General features: G+C 43.9%; 2 protein-coding genes across 3 annotated transcripts; one reads left to right on the top strand and one right to left on the bottom strand.

The window, feature by feature from the left end:
* Window positions 1–7,035: 7,035 nt before the first annotated feature.
* On the bottom strand, window positions 7,036–11,333 carry LOC131127597 (uncharacterized). The gene is made up of 2 exons (XM_058069652.2): window positions 11,082–11,333; window positions 7,036–8,550 (listed from the first exon to the last, which is right to left on the bottom strand). Exons 1-2 carry the CDS (start codon window positions 11,302–11,304, stop codon window positions 7,298–7,300), a joined length of 1,476 nt encoding a protein of 491 aa, XP_057925635.2. The 5' UTR covers window positions 11,305–11,333; the 3' UTR covers window positions 7,036–7,297.
* A 628-nt stretch (window positions 11,334–11,961) lies between these two features.
* On the top strand, window positions 11,962–16,670 carry LOC131127600 (uncharacterized). 2 transcript variants are annotated; one of them, XM_078789575.1, is made up of 3 exons: window positions 11,962–12,208; window positions 12,804–12,905; window positions 13,643–16,670. In XM_078789575.1, exons 1-3 carry the CDS (start codon window positions 12,031–12,033, stop codon window positions 14,773–14,775), a joined length of 1,413 nt encoding a protein of 470 aa, XP_078645701.1. In that variant the 5' UTR covers window positions 11,962–12,030; the 3' UTR covers window positions 14,776–16,670. The 2 variants fall into 2 exon arrangements, with proteins under 2 accessions (XP_078645701.1, XP_057925640.2); XM_058069657.2 differs by lacking the exon at window positions 12,804–12,905.
* The last annotated feature ends 393 nt before the right edge of the window (window positions 16,671–17,063 follow it).

The following is a 17,063-nucleotide window of genomic DNA, read 5'->3' as shown; positions in this document are numbered from 1 at the left end:
GACCGGAGGGTGTGTTTCAACTATAGGGGGATCACACTCCTCAGCCTCCCGGGGAAAGTCTATTCCAGGGTGCTGGAGAGAAGGGTACAACCGTTGATCCAACCTTTGTTGCAAGAGGTCCAATGCGGTTTTCGTCCTGGTCCCGGAACACTGGACCAGTTCTACACCCTCACAAGGGTGCTTGAGGGTGCATGGGAGTACCCAACCAGTCTACATGTGCTATGTAGACCTGTAAAAGGCATTTGACCGTGTCCCTCGTGGCGTCCTTTGGGGGGTGTTCCGGGAGTACGGGATTGGTGGCGCTACTATGTGCCATCCGGTCCTTGTATAAACGGGGCAGGAGCCTGGTTCGCATTGCCAGCAGTAAGTCGAGCCTGTTTCCAGTAAACGTTGTCCTCCGCAAAGGCTGCCCTTTGTCACCGATTCTGTTCACAATTTTCATGGACAGAATTTCTAGGCACAGCCAAGGTGTTGAGGGAGTCTGGTTCGGGGGCCTTAGAATCTCATCTCTGCTATTTGCAGATGATGTGGTGCTTATGGCCTCTTCGGGCTGTGACCTTCAGCGTTTACTGGGACGATTTGCATTTGAGTGTGAAGCTATTGGGATGAGACTCAGTACCCCCAAATCAGAGGCCATGGTTCTCAGTTGGAAAAGGGTGGAGTGCTCCCTCTGGGTTGGGAATGAGGTTCTGCCCCAGATGGAGGAGTTTAAGTATCTTGGGGTCTTGTTCACGAGTGAGGGAAGGTCGACAGACGGATCGGCGCAGCCTTGGCAGTAATGCGGTCGCTGTACCGGACCGTCGTGGTGAAAAGAGCTGAGCTTAGTTGTAGTTAGCAGTAATTAGTTGCCTGTTGGGAAAATATCTGACTATGATCAGAAGTTCGGTAAGACTCAGGGAGAGAGGAAAAATGACCCAGATACACAATATGAGTTTGCTTAGGCAGTGTTTCCATATCATAAACCCCAAAACAATATAACAACAAAGAAAGAAAATACACGGTATATAGTGACAATTAAGGTTCAAAGTTTAAGTGCTGATTGAATGGCCATTCAGTGGGTGCTATTTACAAGAATATACAAGTATGCAATGTGTGAGATTTACAATGAATCACAATGAATGAGAACAACCTCGTGTGAGGGGTAGTGACCAAAAAAAAGGGAAAAAATTGGGGAACAGTTCAGGTTGGCTGCAGTGCAGTCAACCTCCTACCAGCCCTGAAGGAGCAGGTGGGTCATCAGTTCATTCACATGAAGTCTAAGCCGGTCTTGGCTCTAGGCCTCCTTCGCTCAGCTCGCCATCGTTTTCCTGTACCAAAAACTGGCCAGTTCCGTTCAATCTATAATATATGAAATGCTCCTAGGTAGTGCTCCCAGTCGCAGCAGTGGTAGTTGGTGTCTGTGCAGCAAGTGTTTCCTCATGTGTGTTTGGTGAGTGTCTTCCTGCTATTTATAGGTCATTGTGATCAAGGGGTGATATCCTGAATGGGTGCACAGAATCAAAGGAGTCAACCTTCATTACAATCATGAATGTGAAGTGATCAAAATGTTGGGAAGTGGCACGGTTGGACCTGATGTAGACTTTCAAAATGTAAAAAAAAGAAATGGCTGTGAGACAAAAACAATTTATTACAAAGAAGCATGAAAGTGAAATGGGCTGTTCATCAGCTGATCATAAGTTCAAGATAGAAAATGTGGATTGAATGGGATTTAGTGTCAGCTATTCACACTGTCATGATTTCTCATGACAAAGGCAGTCATTCCAGACATTTCAAACATCCCAAGGCTCATGGAACAAAAAGTCAAGTGGTAGACCCAAAACGAGTGTCACCGGAGGATCCCTATTGGCTGTGTGCTAAAACACGGGGCCATCCTGGGCCCCAATGAAGGTTGGTACCGGTGCTGAATGCAGTCCAATAGCCATCAGCATCCTGCGTCTTCCCCTCATCTAAATCCAATGGAGAACAATCGGGGATGTATTTGCAAAGACAGACAAGTTCCAGACATCTTCAGCACTTGCAGCAACATTCACACCAGCCTCCTGGAAAGACTGGCATCAAGCATGGCCAAAGCTACGTTTCACCTCATGAAGAATGGCTTAGCTACTCCTGACAGACACCTTTTCGGCCTCTCCGGTACTGTTCTTAACTGGTTTTGTTCTTATCTCACAGACCGATGCTTTTATGTAAGTATGGATACATGTTCCTCAGGAACCCATGAAATTGAATGTGGGGTTCCCCAAGGCTCAATTTTAGGTCCACTCCTTTTTAATCTTTACATGCTTCCCCTTGGGGACGTCATCAGGAAGCACGGCATCAGCTTCCATAGTTATGTTGACGATAGACAGCTATTTATTTCATGTAAAGTATGTTATAAATTTATAATAATAAGAATACATTTATTATTTATTATTATTATTATTATGTGCTTGTGTCCCTTTTTTCACTTTGTAAACAACAGACCGCATGAAATAACGAAATTGATAAAACCGCTAAACCATGAAAATGTCGGCTCAAGCCATGATGCTAGCTTGTATGTTGACTTTAAATGAAATACTTTGGAAAGAACGGGCGGGCCGTATTCAAACTCTTGGCGGGCCGGATGTGGCCCCCGGGCCGTAGTTTGCCCACCCCTGTGTTAATGCATGCTTTTATATCCTGTAGTTTAGATTACTGTAATGCCCTGCTCTCTGGTCTTCCCAAAAAAAGTATTTTAAATCTCCAATTGTTACAGAACTCAGCCGCACGTGTGCTGACGAGGACCAGAGGGCAGGAGCACATTACACCAGTTTTAAAGTCGCTACATTGGCTCCCCATCCGCTTCAGGATCGATTTTAAGATTCTCTTACTGTTTTTTAAATGTCTTAACAGCCTTGCCCCTTTTTATTTATCTGATCTGCTTTTACCATATCAACCCCTGCGGACCCTGCGGTCCTATACCAAACTATACCAAAACCCAGAACAAAAACCCACGGTGAGGCAGCATTTAGCCACTATGGCCCCCACCTGTGGAACAGTGATAGGTTAATCTTCATTTAAGTTATCATATATTTGACTGTGAACACATTTAAACGTTGTATGTATGTACCCTGTATCCTGCTGACCTTCGGATGAGTGTCCGTGTGGAACAAAAGACTTCAAGACACTCAAGATTGTGAAGAGGAAACAGAAAACATCTGACCACAGCGGCACACAGAGGCACGACGAAGTCCACCAATTGTATTCTTATCAGACATCTAAATGCGATCAACTGTTTGGTTGTGTAAGTTTGATCACATCACATTGCAACAGCCACTTCCCTGTCCTTTAGGGCTGCATTGTGAACTTTGTAACTTAGGGAACACCCCACGAAAATAAAAAGGGAGGCAACGGAGAGTGTACTCAGAGCGGTTGGAGATTGTATGCCAAGTACATCTCTTCCGTTTCTTTTGTAATCGTCCAAGTGAAAATGGGTATGTTTTATTAAAGCAGAACACACAGCGAATAAAAACAAAAGAAGAGACTTGGAAAGCCATGGATATTTTTCTCTGAAAAGTGGCATTTCCATGCCCCTCGTCTTCATCCAGAGTGCGACCGAAGCATGCTTTCTCCATCAGGTCATATATTATCGCTTCGGCAGCACCGCTCTGTACTTACAACAACGCATCCTGGATCATCATGGGAGAGCTGTTGAAGAGCGGATTTCAGGCTGGGTCGGAAAACGCGCTCAACTACCTTGCTGTAGTGGCTGGTGTAAATGACGTTTCCTTGTTCAGTTAGACATGAATGCTGCAGGCGACTGGGATGTTGCATCCGTTACATTCAGATTGCACTATTTCCCACGCTGTCTGATTCAGACATTGTTTCAGCAAAGTTCAGAAGAGGTTGATGATGTCTGCTGTGAATCTTGTCTCCTGTCCAATCTCCTCAGAGGCAGTTGCATCATCATGTTGGTAAACGGCATAATCCCGATTTGTAGAGTCGGTGACGAGGTTGGCGCTATCGGCAGTCTTATGGACTCCTGGTGATTCCTGTACCATTATAAAGAAAATGCGATTACAGATTATAAAATTGAATGTATTGAAGAGAAAATATGCTTTGCTATGGACCGTGCACCTGTTATTTACCAGTAGCTTGCACATCTTAAGAATCTGCACGACTGTATCAAGACTATTTCAATGAAAACATCAGAGATTAGAATGAAATCTATATTACATATCTATACGTATATCTATACATATAGCTATATCTAGATATTTTAAAACAGATGTAACTCAAAGTTTGAGTGAGCGCTTTTTTAAACAGATATAACTCAAAGTTTACAAAAGGGGGTGAGAATACGGTGAAATATTGGTTAAATGATGGGTGAATAAAGGTTATCGAAACACAAAATTACCTGAAGTTACTTCTGTTGCACCTTGATGAATTAAATAGAGGTCAGAAAGAAGAGTCCCCTCCTCTTGGTGAAGTTCCTGAAGACGATAGTAGACGATAGTAGACGATGTAGCGAGTACAGCCGAGGGGGTTTCGAGTATTGGCGAAAGAGGGTGGGGGCTTCAACAGCGTAGGGTGCAGACAAGTCAGGACTTTTTTTATCAAAATGATCTCCTTTTCCTTTGCCTCCGCCGCAAACCTCAATCTGGACGACTGTCTCTTTCAAGAGGGGTCCAAAAATGGGTGGAGGGAGTGAAGGGAGTGAATCAGTGCACTTTTTTTTTTTTGAAAGGGTAACAAAAAAATGAACAAAAATGGCAATCAATGCTGTAAACTCTGTTGATCCGATCACTCCTTTGTATTTCAGTTTCAGGAAGGGGTTGGTTAAGGAAGACAAACAATGTACAAGGATGAGGGAATTCAAGAAACAATACAAGCAGTTGATGTTTGCGAAACACAAGGATGAAGATTCTTGAACCAGTCATGTTATGTGCATTTGTTATTAAATATCACTAGTTTGATGGTTATTATGGTTACCATTATGTCATTATACGGTTACATCAACTTATACTTCTGTATGTGTAAAAAAAATTATACCAAGAAGGCATGAAGTGACCAAAAGTAACAGTTACGAACTGTAAAAGTAGTAGAGCTTTGCTTTTTCCTACTGCTTTTGGACGTGTGGAACTGTGAACTGATTATGTGATGTATTCCATTGTATGTTAACGCATGTTGAAATAAAATTAAACCATTACCATTACATCAGACCAGTCTCTCCAGATAACACATGATGGTAACGGGGCTACTGAGAAAAAATAACATTAAGACATTAAACCTTTTCCACCAAGGCCTGTCATCAGTGTAACCCAACAGAAATGAAATGAACCCCCGGATATGAAACTATTTACGAGAAAGGCTGAGTCTTAAAAGAAAAAAAAGTTGTACATACTGTGTTAGTCCTGATCATTGCTACTCACTTCAAAACGGCCACATCGCAATAGTTTTTTTTTAATTCGGACATGTCTGTACATGTCTAAGTTGAACCCCGCATGTCGAGGTTACTGAAGTGGGTCAAACAGCCGTCTGTGTTTTTTAACAAACAAACCCTGGTCACTCATTCGCGGGAAGCCGTAGCACACACACCCGAAGAAACAGTTGACCAATGTTAAAATGATGCTGGGTCATTCGTGGGAAGCAAATAGTGTTCACACCTGAGGAAACAGTTGACCATCGTTAAAATGTTGTCGGTCGTTCATAGGAAACAAATAGTGTTCATGCCTGAAGAAACAGTTGACCATTGTTAAAATGCTGTGACTAGGGGATGTGTGATGACAAGTGGGGGGCATGGATCTGAGGTTAGGATTTCCAAAAGCTATTCTATCAGAGTTTATACCCACACGCTGGATGGAAAGACGGAGAGGCCAGAGGATCTACAAGGTAAGGCGCAAATTATTTAATTCATTAATGTGTTTTTTTAATTTTAAATTGATTCATTTAATTTAAACACATAGAAAAAACCGACCTGATGGGTCGACACAGAAGGGTGGGTGAGGGCAGAGGGGAGAGGGGGGCGCTAGGGCGGACGAGGAGCCTCATATTATTTAATGTGTGTGCGCATTAAATAATATCTGTTATTGTTTTAATTGTGACAATATTTAATCCAAATTAGTCGATAAATTAATCTTGGGTGTTTTGTAGGCCGATGCATGGTTATGTTGTCATATCCGGCGCATGTTGATGATGATGACATCATATCCGGCGCATGATGGTGACATCACGCCAGTGACAGGTGGGGGGGGGGGGTCATCATGTCACGTGGAGGTCATAAATCATGTCACGTGAGGGTCATAAACCACTTTTTGACTAGAAGGTAATCATTATCTCTCTCACATCCACATTGGCTGCATGTGTGGACACCCCCCCCCCATAGATGCAACACCTGCACCATACAAAACCTGTACATATCATCATATTTCTACATAAACTATAACAGTAATGGTTGAAGTGATTTGGTGAAATGAACAGTATTTTTAAACTTGTTACATACCAGACATAAATGTTACTTGTGTGAGTACTCAGCCCTTTCATTTTCTTATGTATTACAGTGTTTGCTGTCTTATACTACAATATTAGGTCCTTTATATTACAATATTTGCTGGGGGAATAAACTCTTTGAGGCATCAATCAACTACATTCATCTAGTGGTCACAACAAGATAGTGTATTTTTTAATTTTTCATAAAAATATAATATGAAAAAAGAAAGTTGTTGTTGGATAAATATGGTGGCAGCACCGTGGAGGAGTGATTAGCATGTTAGCCTGGGTTCGATTGTCTGTGTGGAGTTTGCATGTTCTCCCCGTGTACTCCGCTTCCCCCCATTGCAAAAACATGTTAGCTTCATTCAAGTTGTCCATAGGTATGAATGTGGGTGGGAATGGGTGTTTGTTTATATGTGCCCTGTCATTGGCTGGCCACCAGTCTAGGGTGGACCCCACCTCTCGCAGCTGGGATAGGCTCCAGCATGCACCCAGCCACGTGACGTGGCACTGCTGCCATTTGGCAGCGATATTTACGATAAGGCGGATCCGATGAGAGCCGAGAAGGAGAAGAAAGAAGAACATCAAAGAGGTCACAATAGAAGCGGTCTTTATAACAAAGGCTGGCGGCACATGTGGAATTGTCTCCATGATCTGTTGTTAGCTTGCCCTGTCTGCATGAACCACAGGGACATGTTGATGAAGCTGGAAATTACAGTCTGAGCACGTGTATGTGTAGTCCAACACAAGGGAGGTGAGGAACAGTCCACAATCCATGTTGCTTAATGGCGCAGCAAGTGAATCATCACTTTCTCCATAACATCCCACTTCAGCATTGAACAGAAATACTTTATTGCCCTTGGTGTGTCTGCATGTGTGCTGTCAAAGTGGTCTTACAAGAATAACTTTGACTGCAGACTGAGCATCTAAAAGGTTTTTCTCCTGTGTGTGTTCTCATGTGTGACAGCATGTGAGACTTTTCAGAGAATCTTTTACTACAAACCGAGCAACTAAAAGGTTTTTCTCCCGTGTGTGTCCTGGTGTGTCGAATCAAATCATTCTTCTGTGAAAACATTTTACCACACACTGAGCATCTAAAAGGTTTTTCTCCTGTGTGTCTTCTCACGTGACGAATCAAATCACTCTTATGCGAAAACCTTTTAGAACAAAGTGAGCACTCAAAGGCTTTTTCTCCCGTATGTGTTGTCATGTGTGATACCATAGTTGACTTATGAGAGAATCTTTTACCACAAACTGGACAACTGAAAGGTTTTTCTCCTGTGTGTGTTTTTATGTGTGATAGTCTGTGTGACTTTTCAGAGAAGCATTTACCACAAACTGAACAACTAAACGGTTTCTCTCCTGTGTGTGTTCTTGCGTGTCTTGTCAACGTGTACTTCTGAGCAAACTTATCACCACAAACTAAACAACTGTAAGGTTTCTCTCCTGTGTGTGTTCGCATGTGTTGAGTCAGCTCACTCTTATAAGAACAGCTTACATCACAAACCGAGCATCGAAAGGGTTTTTCTCCTGTGTGCGCCCACATGTGTCGAGTCAAGTCACTCTTAAAATGAAAGCCTTTGGCACAAAACGAGCAAGTAAAACGCTTTTCACCCGTCTTCTTTTTCAAGTGTTTGTCGTCAGTGGCAGTCCTCAAATCACCTTCACAGTCCGCATCGCTGCTCAGAGCTTCTTGGGTGTCCCTGTTGGTGTGCTCGCTATCTGATAGCGGAGCTAAGAGCTTGTCTGCTGGGGATCCTCCACAGTGGTCTCCATCAGCTTCTGTGATCATGGACTGTGGTGAGCTGCTGCTGCTTGGAGGCTCCACCCCTCCGTTCTCCTCACTCGGACTGTGATGAAGCTGTGAGGACTCAGGTGGTTTGTCTTCATGGGATTCGGTCTTCACAGAGACACCGGTCAGTGGTACCCTGGTGACATCAGCTTCCTGCTGCCCTGGAAGACGCTCTCCCTCCTGAACGATCCAGTGTTCCTCTTCTTCCTCTTTAACGTGGGGTGGGCGGGAATCCTCGTGCTTCCAAGCGGAGCTCCCCCCCTGCGGCTGAGGGGCAGGCTCCTCTTGACCACCACTCAACTGCTGGAAGTCTGCAGGACACAGGACACACCTTAGCGTTTTCTTCTTTTCAGTGATCAAACGTTGTTCTTATGTTGAAGAAAACGAGGGTTGGGTGATATTTGTGATAAAGGTACAGTGCTATAGATTCTTCCAATGAAAGAAAAAGACGTATACTGTTATAAACGATAACGGGAACAAGCTGACTTGGTGACTGTGGAGGATATACAAGATGAATGAAATGCTGTCATGGTGACGAGAAGGAACGTTGGTGTGGGGAAGTATTTACGCGGCGGACCGCTCAATCATTCTAAACACCGAACAACCCCCGCCCTCCCCAAACAGTGAAATGCTGATAAACGCCGGCAAAAGTTGGCTGAATCTAATCTTCCAGAGCGTGAATGGAAGCTAGCAGGGTTAGCTGGTGTGGTTGTGTGTGTGACTCGGGCTGCATGAGTATATTTCCACAGTGGCCATCCTTCACAATTCGTTTGTCTGTGTCAAGAAAACAAGAGTGTGATAACAATATCTTCCATATGCAGGTGGAATGGCATGGGTGACTATATCTTCCTTCATGACCAGCACGGGCATTACAGGTACATGTAGTAGCAATGCGTGCAACGACATCCATTAGTGAGCCAGATTGTTACCAATAAATACATGTGTTTTACCATTTGACACAAGCCTATTTCATCATATGGCTTAACCTTCCTCTTGTGTTAGCTTTCTAGTATCATCTCTTATGTTAACGGGTCGGTTTTGACCCGGGTATTAAATCAGCTATAAAATACACTAAAAACAATAAGTTACCATCAAATTTGCCTCTCATGTCTTGGTTACCTTCTGAGGCTTCCTCATCCATGAAAATGTTGGTTTTAATACTTTTGTTGTGGGCATGTAGGCCTTTTTTGTCACTATACCCCTTCAATTTCCAAAAATTGTAAAATGAAACTCAAAAGAATCATATTAATAAATTGAAGGCTCTTTTGTTACCTGGCTATTACTGAGGGCTATAGAAAATACCTCTTAAATCAATTCGTTTTAGTGTTAATCCCTAAAGAAACATCTATGGTGTTCGGGTCAATTTTGACCTATGTATATTAATGTCAAGAAAAGGTAGAAAAAGTTATTGTTTTCAGCAACAGAACTTTAGTATAAACTGAAATCAAAAAGCAGAACAGGTCCAGATCTTGGTTCACTGTACTTCTTGCCATTCTTTCCATGATCCAAATTGTAAATGTCAAATCAGCCAGTCAAATGAATGAATTCACCTCACATGCCTGGACCTTGTTTTTCTGCTGGTATACTGGAAAACCGGTCAAAATGAGAATCCCCTGAAGCTTACATGATGAGAAGAGCAGCTGGTTGTCATTGTGTTGGCTAATTGTACACTTATGATTTCAGTTGTGGCTCAAAATATTGCTTTATAGTCATATTATTATAACCGGGTCAAAACCAACCCTAACAATACAATGGTCATAATTTCAACCAGACCATTTTAAAATGTAGTAAAAATATTTTTTTGGTTTTATTTTGTTGAAATAGAGTTTCCTGACAAAGTCAAAAAGCCTTGATGCAATAAACAAATGTTATGTGATTCTTTTTATGCATTAAAATGTAAAACGGGTCAGTGCCGACCCTAACACAAGAGGAGGGTTAAGCTTTGTAGCTTTTTATACAAGACTCTGCTGAATTGACATTTGATATCCTTTGATATCAGCATATCCTGACACTTCCCATAAGTATCCTGATATATGCTAAGGTCCCTGAACCCGAACGAAAAAGCCTCTTCTGTCGGTCGACCATCATGACAACACGGCCGACCGCTCACCCTGGAGGTGAAGATGGCAGAGTGGGACTTTCAGATGGAAACGTAGAACAGCCCTGGAGTCAGCGAAACAATGAGCCAAAGGTGGCGTCCATGGAAAGCAACCTGGTGGCGGTGGGAACAAAGAAAGCAGCACCATGTTGTGGTTGAACCATACACGAGTCCCACAACCACAGGCTTTCCCTGGAGTTCTTCAGCTGTGGTGGTGGGCTGCGTGGGGGGCATATTTATTATTTTATTATATTATGACTTATTTACTCATTTGACTTCTTCCAACAAGCAGCAGAACAGAGGGCAGGAGGGAATTATTCCTCATTCTGCTTGGCTGCTGGAACATGATGGACCAGCTGGACTACATCCAGGAGCTGGATATGCCCCATCCTTGTAAAGCTGCCGGAGGACCAGGACCAGAGCCCCGCAGGGGTCGGGTCTATGACTACGGAGTGGCACAGGACCAGACTCGGGACCATGCTAGCATTCACTGAATCATGCCAAGGTGGTATTGGACCCACTCTGTGGTGGCTTAGAGTATTACTGTCGACCCTAAATTTGAATGATGGCCATGATGAGGCCGCCAAGGATGGAGGCATCAGAGCAACAGAGTAGACTACACATCAGTCGTGTTCTTTGGCCGCCATCTTGGATCGTCCTGTCGGAATTCCAACACTTAATGCTCCGTATATTAGCCACATAAAGTGAATGATCAAGTAGAAGGTAGTAAACACGCAAACATACCTTCGACGTGGTGCATAATGCAAGTCTTGCTAACAGCTTCCAGTCGTTGTCGATGTTGCTCGTTCTCCTCTCTTAATCGAGAAAGTTCCTCCTCGTACGTCGCCGTTGTTCTTTCAAACAGCGCCAATATTTCATCAGCCGCCGCCATTAGTCGCTCCTTCGCCAACTCTTTTACCATTTTGGTGTTTTCTTGTAGCGAGTAAACTACTTGGACGTCACGCATTTTGTCTCTTGTCCTCTTCAATTTACGCCTTTTTCTTCTTCGATTGAGGTTTTACGGCAGCCGAGCCGCTTCTGCCATCTTGCGGCGGTCTCGGCGTTATTAGCCGTTTGATTTTAATTTGAAACAATCCCAAGATTATGCATGATTTCACCCCTTTAAACAAACGCAAACAGGATAAATCCCGAACTGTCAATGTTGTACATTGGCTCACGTGCCTGTAACAGCCAGGTGCGGGCGTTGTTCTGCTTGGGATGAGTTCCGGTGCCCTCCAAAACTCCTGGAGGCCGTGAATGAACGTTTTTGGACAGCCATTTAAAGATGACGATCTGACGAATGGTCATGGAATGTTAATGTAAAACTGCAATAACAAATTAATAACAACTGCTTTACTCGTGTAAAGCAGGTCATTCTAATCTCACCAAGTCTGATTACGAAACAAGTCTGTGAATCCTTCCGTATGATTGGATTGCATTGTTTATGTTGTTGCACACACATTCTTTGACAAGAAAAACCATTTTATTGTGACCTTACAGCTCCTTTTCTTCAGCTTCCATGTTGAACAGCCTTCAATACTAAATACCGTCGCAAGATGGCGGCCGGGTGACGTCACAATGCTCGGGCGCTCTGTAACTGGAATCGAAGAAGAAAAAGGCGGAAGTTAGCAACTTTTCAAGGTAGACGCCATTCGCAGGCATCACGAAGTGCGATCGAATACAAACATAAAACATGTTGAAAGAATTGGTGAAAGAGCGACTAATGGCGGCGGCTGATGAAATATTGGCGCTGTTTGAAAGAAAAATTGCTTCCTACGAAGAGGAACTTTCTCGATTAAGAGAGGAGAACGAGCAACATCGACAACGACTGGAAGCTGTTAGCAAGACCGGAGTTTTGTTTCATCGTAAAGGTATTTATGCTGTCCATCTCCCTTTAGCAACTCTCAAATCAAATTTGATACTCAAGTCACTTGAAGGAATGTCGACCGATTTATTTTAATGGTTTTATTTAACTTTTTAAAAATGATTAAAACACAATCTTCACATATTTGACGTGATTTGGACATTTGTCTTTGCCTATATTGGAAATTTACCCGCTACCTCAATATACTGCAGGGTTTAAAGGGGACCTATGATGCTTTTCCACTTTTCTGACCTATTATTGTATTCTGGTGTTAAACCATGCCAAAGTTTCAGATAATGACGTTTGTGCATTGGGAAGTGAGCCTTGAAAGAAGTTTGGGATGGCTCAAAACGCACGCTTTCAAAAGGCAAGGCAAAACGGTTCCTTTGTGACGTCACAGGAGGCGGACTTACTTATATATAAACTCTCCGCCCTCCCCCAAGCTCTGCTCTGCCATTTACTTGCCAGCAAAGCCACATTTGTTTCCAATTCCTAAAGACGCCCCCCATCAGCCACAAGTGGTTGGAGTTCCTGATTCCCTACCAGCTAAAGAAATGCATTTTCATCTGTCAACATCTGGCATTTCCCACTGGACTGTTTAGTGAACATGGGCCACTATGCAGCTGGACTAGCCCCCAAACTTGCTGAAGCCCTGCGCCTTTCCAACGTTACTTGGTGGTGTGGAAGAGTCAGAAGAGCCTGCAGTAAGTACCAGTTTATCAGTGTCCTAACTGTCTTTGTTTATTGGAAGTCATGGAGCAAAAGCGCTTGTGTGTGTAGCATTATAGCATAGAGCAAGCGGGGTTACAATGGCCTTTTCCCACCACAATTAGTGGCTCTGCCCGGGTTTTTAACACACCGGTAGTCCCGCAAAACACATTGCATGTTACCCATGCTGTAGACAAGCTAATGATTAAAAAAACCTAACCTAATGATTGGGGATCCACACACATGGCTATATGTTAAAAGCCCACATTTCAGCAAGATACATCACCCTTTATTATCAACTCTTATACAGTTAGTGAGACAAACCAGAGCTCTTTCTATGCACTCGACAATGTAGAATAAATTAAAACAGACAGTTTTTGCGGGAACCACGAAATCCAAAGAAATACAGCTGAATAGGTGCAGATTGTGGAAGATCTAGAAAGCTTTGTGTGCTGGTTATGGTGTGTAGCTGCTCTATAGGAGTCCACTACTCAATACAAAGGGCCCAACATGAGCATCATAGGTCCCCTTTAAATGATTTGTGTAACAGTAAAAACCTGCTTTTGTTTGAGTCGGACCATCTAGAAGCCATTAATGACACTAACCAAGGCACCACTGTAGTTTTTTCCGCCATCATCAGAGAAGTGGAATGTGATATTTGACATGTCTGAGTGAGGACACATACAAGGAGAAACATCTCAAGCTAAAGTGTGTTTGTGTTTGTGTCCTACAGACGCCCAACAGATGATTGGTGGTCGAGAAGAACCTCGCTTCACTTTGAAGCAGGAGGATGCCCAGCACCCCCACATTAAAGAGGAAGAGGAGGAAGTGTGGATCACTCAGGAGGGGGACAAGGCTGATCTTATCAAGGTGCCACTGACTAGTGTCACTGTGAAGACTGAAGACCATGAAGACAAACCACCCAAGTCCTCACAGCTTCATCACAGTCTGAATGAGGAGAACGGAGAGGCAGAGCCTCCAAGCAGCAGCGACTCAGCACAGCACATGGCCACAGAAGGTGGTGGAGACCGTCGTGGAGGATCCCCAGCAGACAATCTCTTGGCGCCACTATCAGATAGCGAGCACACAACATCCTGTCCTGCGGATGAAGAAGCTTTGAACAGGGATCCAGACTCTGAAAGAGATATGAGGACTGCCGCTGACGACAAACTCTCTAAAAAGAAGGCGGGAAAAAAACAGGTCACCTGTTCAGTTTGTGCTAAAAGCTTTTTTGATACGAGAGATTTTGCTCGACACATGAGATCACACACTGGGGAAAAACCATTTACCTGCTCAGTTTGTGATAAAAGTTTTACTCTAAAGTGCAATTTGACTCGACATTTGCGGGAACATGCAGGAGAAAAATCTTTTAGTTGCGCAGTTTGTGGCGATAAATTTGCTCAGAGGTCAACGTTGGTGCGACACATGACGACACACACCAGAGAGAAACCTTTTAGTTGTTCAGTTTGTGACGAACGATTCTCCCGTAAGTCATACCTTGTGTCACACATGACAACACACACTGGAGAAAAACCTTTCAGTTGCTCAGTTTGTGGTAGACAATTCTCCCAAAGCTCAACTATGGTATCACACATGAGGACACACACTGGAGAAAAACCTTTCAGTTGCTCAGTTTGTGGTCAACGATTCTCCCAAAGCTCAACTATGGCATCACATATGAGGACACACAGTGGAGAAAAACCATTTAGTTGCTTTGTTTGTGATAAAAAATTCTCTCGAAATGCTCACATGGTGTACCACATGAGAACACACAGAGGAGAAGGAGGGGGACCGGGGTCAGCCTCAGATCAGAATGAGTTAGAAGATCATCGGCCAATCAGCCCAAACCTCCAGTGGACTTTCTGACATTCATCCACAGCATAGACAGCTCATGTGATGAATGTTGTATCCTACAGTATTGCTAGCAGAGAATATGAGTTGTAAGTAGAAGTGTGGGGTGAAAGTAACATTGGCCTGGGTTATGTGTACAGTGTGTTTCTTTGACCGGTTCTTATTCTATCATATTGTTTTTATTCCATTGATATTATTATTATTCCTATTTATACAGGACATTCAGAAATTATTCACAGCACTTTGTTTTTTCCCACATTTGTTTGTGTCACAGCCTTATTCCAAAATGGATTCAATTCATATTTTTCTTGGTCATTGGAAGTGCTTCCATATTACAGTTACTGCTTATTCCTTGCCGACTTCTTCCACCGCAGACGTGCTAGCCTGTTAGCTTCTGCTGCGCTTCCTCCATCCTTTTTGCAGACATGTCCTCTTGCTCTGCATGTTGTAAGTTCTGCTGTGATGGAGTCTGCCTGAACTTGAGAAGATCAACTCAACTCCACTAATTTTCAGCCACTAGCGGCTGGCATCGTCCAGAACGACCAGTGGTTTGTTCAGGGTCCTCCTCTCTGCCACTGTTGCCAGAGGTTCTAGCTTAATCCCGACCACTGAGCTGGCCCGCTTGATCAGCTTCTCCAGCCAAGAGAGGTCTGCTCTCATTGTGCTCCTTCCCCAGCATGCCACAGCATAGGAAAGGAGCGCTGGCGACCACAGACTGGTAGAACATCCACTTGAACTTCCTGCAGATGTTGAAAGCCCCGCTCTCAGCAGAACTTGTCTCGGACTGGGTCTTTCCTCCCAAGGTCGATGACCAGCTCCTTAGTAATGGAGGTGATCAGATGCAGGTTGTTATCGTGGCACCAGACAACAAAGTCCCTCACCAGGCTCCGGTACTCCTCCTCGCCGTCATCTCGAATAAATCCCATAATGGCTGTGTCGTCTGCAAACTTCTGGATATGACACAAGTTGGAGTTGTAACGGAAGTCCGCGGTGAAGAGGATGGGGGGCAGTCCAGGGCCCTGTGGATCACTGATGCTGCTGACCACAGTATCAGACGTGGTGTCCTTCAGTCTGACGTGCTGTGGTCTATCGTGAGGTAGCTGGAGATCCACGCAACCAGGCAGGGTTCCACTCGCATTCTGATACTGCCGCTTCCCTTGACCAGATATTAGTGGGCTTAAATGTATTTAACACACTTCTCATCTGTTGGTACTGTCTGCAGTCTATGAAGACATGAATGATACTTTCTGATACATGGCCTATTGCGTTGTCCTTGATGCAGACCCATAAACCGTGCATCCGTCATCTATTATAAGCAACATGTAGCATTTAGTCAGTCTTTCTCTACTTGCTCCCCCTTCCCTGCCTCCAAGGCATCCCATGATCCTGCATCTATCAACAACTACTTCATCCACGTCTTGTAAATGTGAGATTCCCAAATATTTAAATGACTGGACCACCTCCAACTGCTCAAAGTTTTGTGTTAATCCAACATTGTTTCATCTTTTTGGTGAACACTACTACTTTTGTCTCTCCCACTGAAAACCTAAATCCCTACTCACCCCCCCCCCCCCATTGCAATAATTGCCTCCTGTATCTTTCCTGCCAATAACTCAACATTTCTCCCCCTCTTCCAAATCGCTCCATCATCTGCAAACAAGGAGACCCCAAATGAGCCATCACCCGACTAAATTGATCATTGATCAGAACTGAAAACAGACTAGGGTGACTATACTGCCTTGAGGTGTCCATTTTTCCACCACGAACCAAGAACTATGTTCCCCCCAACTTTCACTGAGTTCTTCCTCTCTGTTAGGAAGTTCCTGAAGCACTGACCCATCCTTCCTCTTACCCCCAGCCTCCAAAGTTTGATCACCCACCCACCCCTCCTTCCACATCATATCCATCATCATATCTCTACATCCAAAAATACAGCTAGAAGACTTTCCCCGTTAACTTGTGCTTCCCTTATCCCATCCTCTAAATATAATGCTGGCTCTATGGTACCTCATTAATCATGTTCTCCATTGTTTTGCCCACATGGGATGTTGCTGCGATAGGTCTGTAGATACCAGTATCACTCAGGTCCTTCCCAGGTTTACAAATGGGCAACATTCCTCCTTCCCATTTATGATTGAACTATCTCAGCATTACTTTTCCTTTAGTACTCAAGTTATTTAATACTGGAGAGCCAACCACTGTTTTCCCATGTTTATCAGATGCATAGGTGCATTTGGTCAGTTGATTGTGTGGGTCTTTTTTCTTGTGGAGCTTTGGGCTGTGTTGGAGGAGGGGGGCTCGAG

Source organism: Doryrhamphus excisus, linkage group LG3 (genome assembly GCF_037039965.1).
Source record: "Doryrhamphus excisus strain RoL-2023G ecotype Guam linkage group LG3, RoL_Dexc_Guam_v1.1, whole genome shotgun sequence".
NCBI lineage: Eukaryota > Metazoa > Chordata > Actinopteri > Syngnathiformes > Syngnathidae > Doryrhamphus > Doryrhamphus excisus.
Note: the sequence above shows the minus strand (reverse complement) of the source record. Positions and strands in the feature narration are given on the sequence as shown.

Bases quoted from the DNA above. Each gene is read 5' to 3' on its own strand.
- LOC131127597 (XM_058069652.2), bottom strand. From the start codon at position 11,304: ATGCGTGACGTCCAAGTAGTTTACTCGCTACAAGAAAACACCAAAATG. The intron at 8,551-11,081 runs GTATGTTTGCGT...TGTGTCCTGCAG, and splicing joins CATTATGCACCACGTCGAAG to ACTTCCAGCAGTTGAGTGGT.
- LOC131127600 (XM_078789575.1), top strand. From the start codon at position 12,031: ATGTTGAAAGAATTGGTGAAAGAGCGACTAATGGCGGCGGCTGATGAA. The intron at 12,209-12,803 runs GTATTTATGCTG...TGGACTGTTTAG, and splicing joins AGTTTTGTTTCATCGTAAAG to TGAACATGGGCCACTATGCA. The intron at 12,906-13,642 runs GTAAGTACCAGT...TGTGTCCTACAG, and splicing joins AAGAGTCAGAAGAGCCTGCA to ACGCCCAACAGATGATTGGT.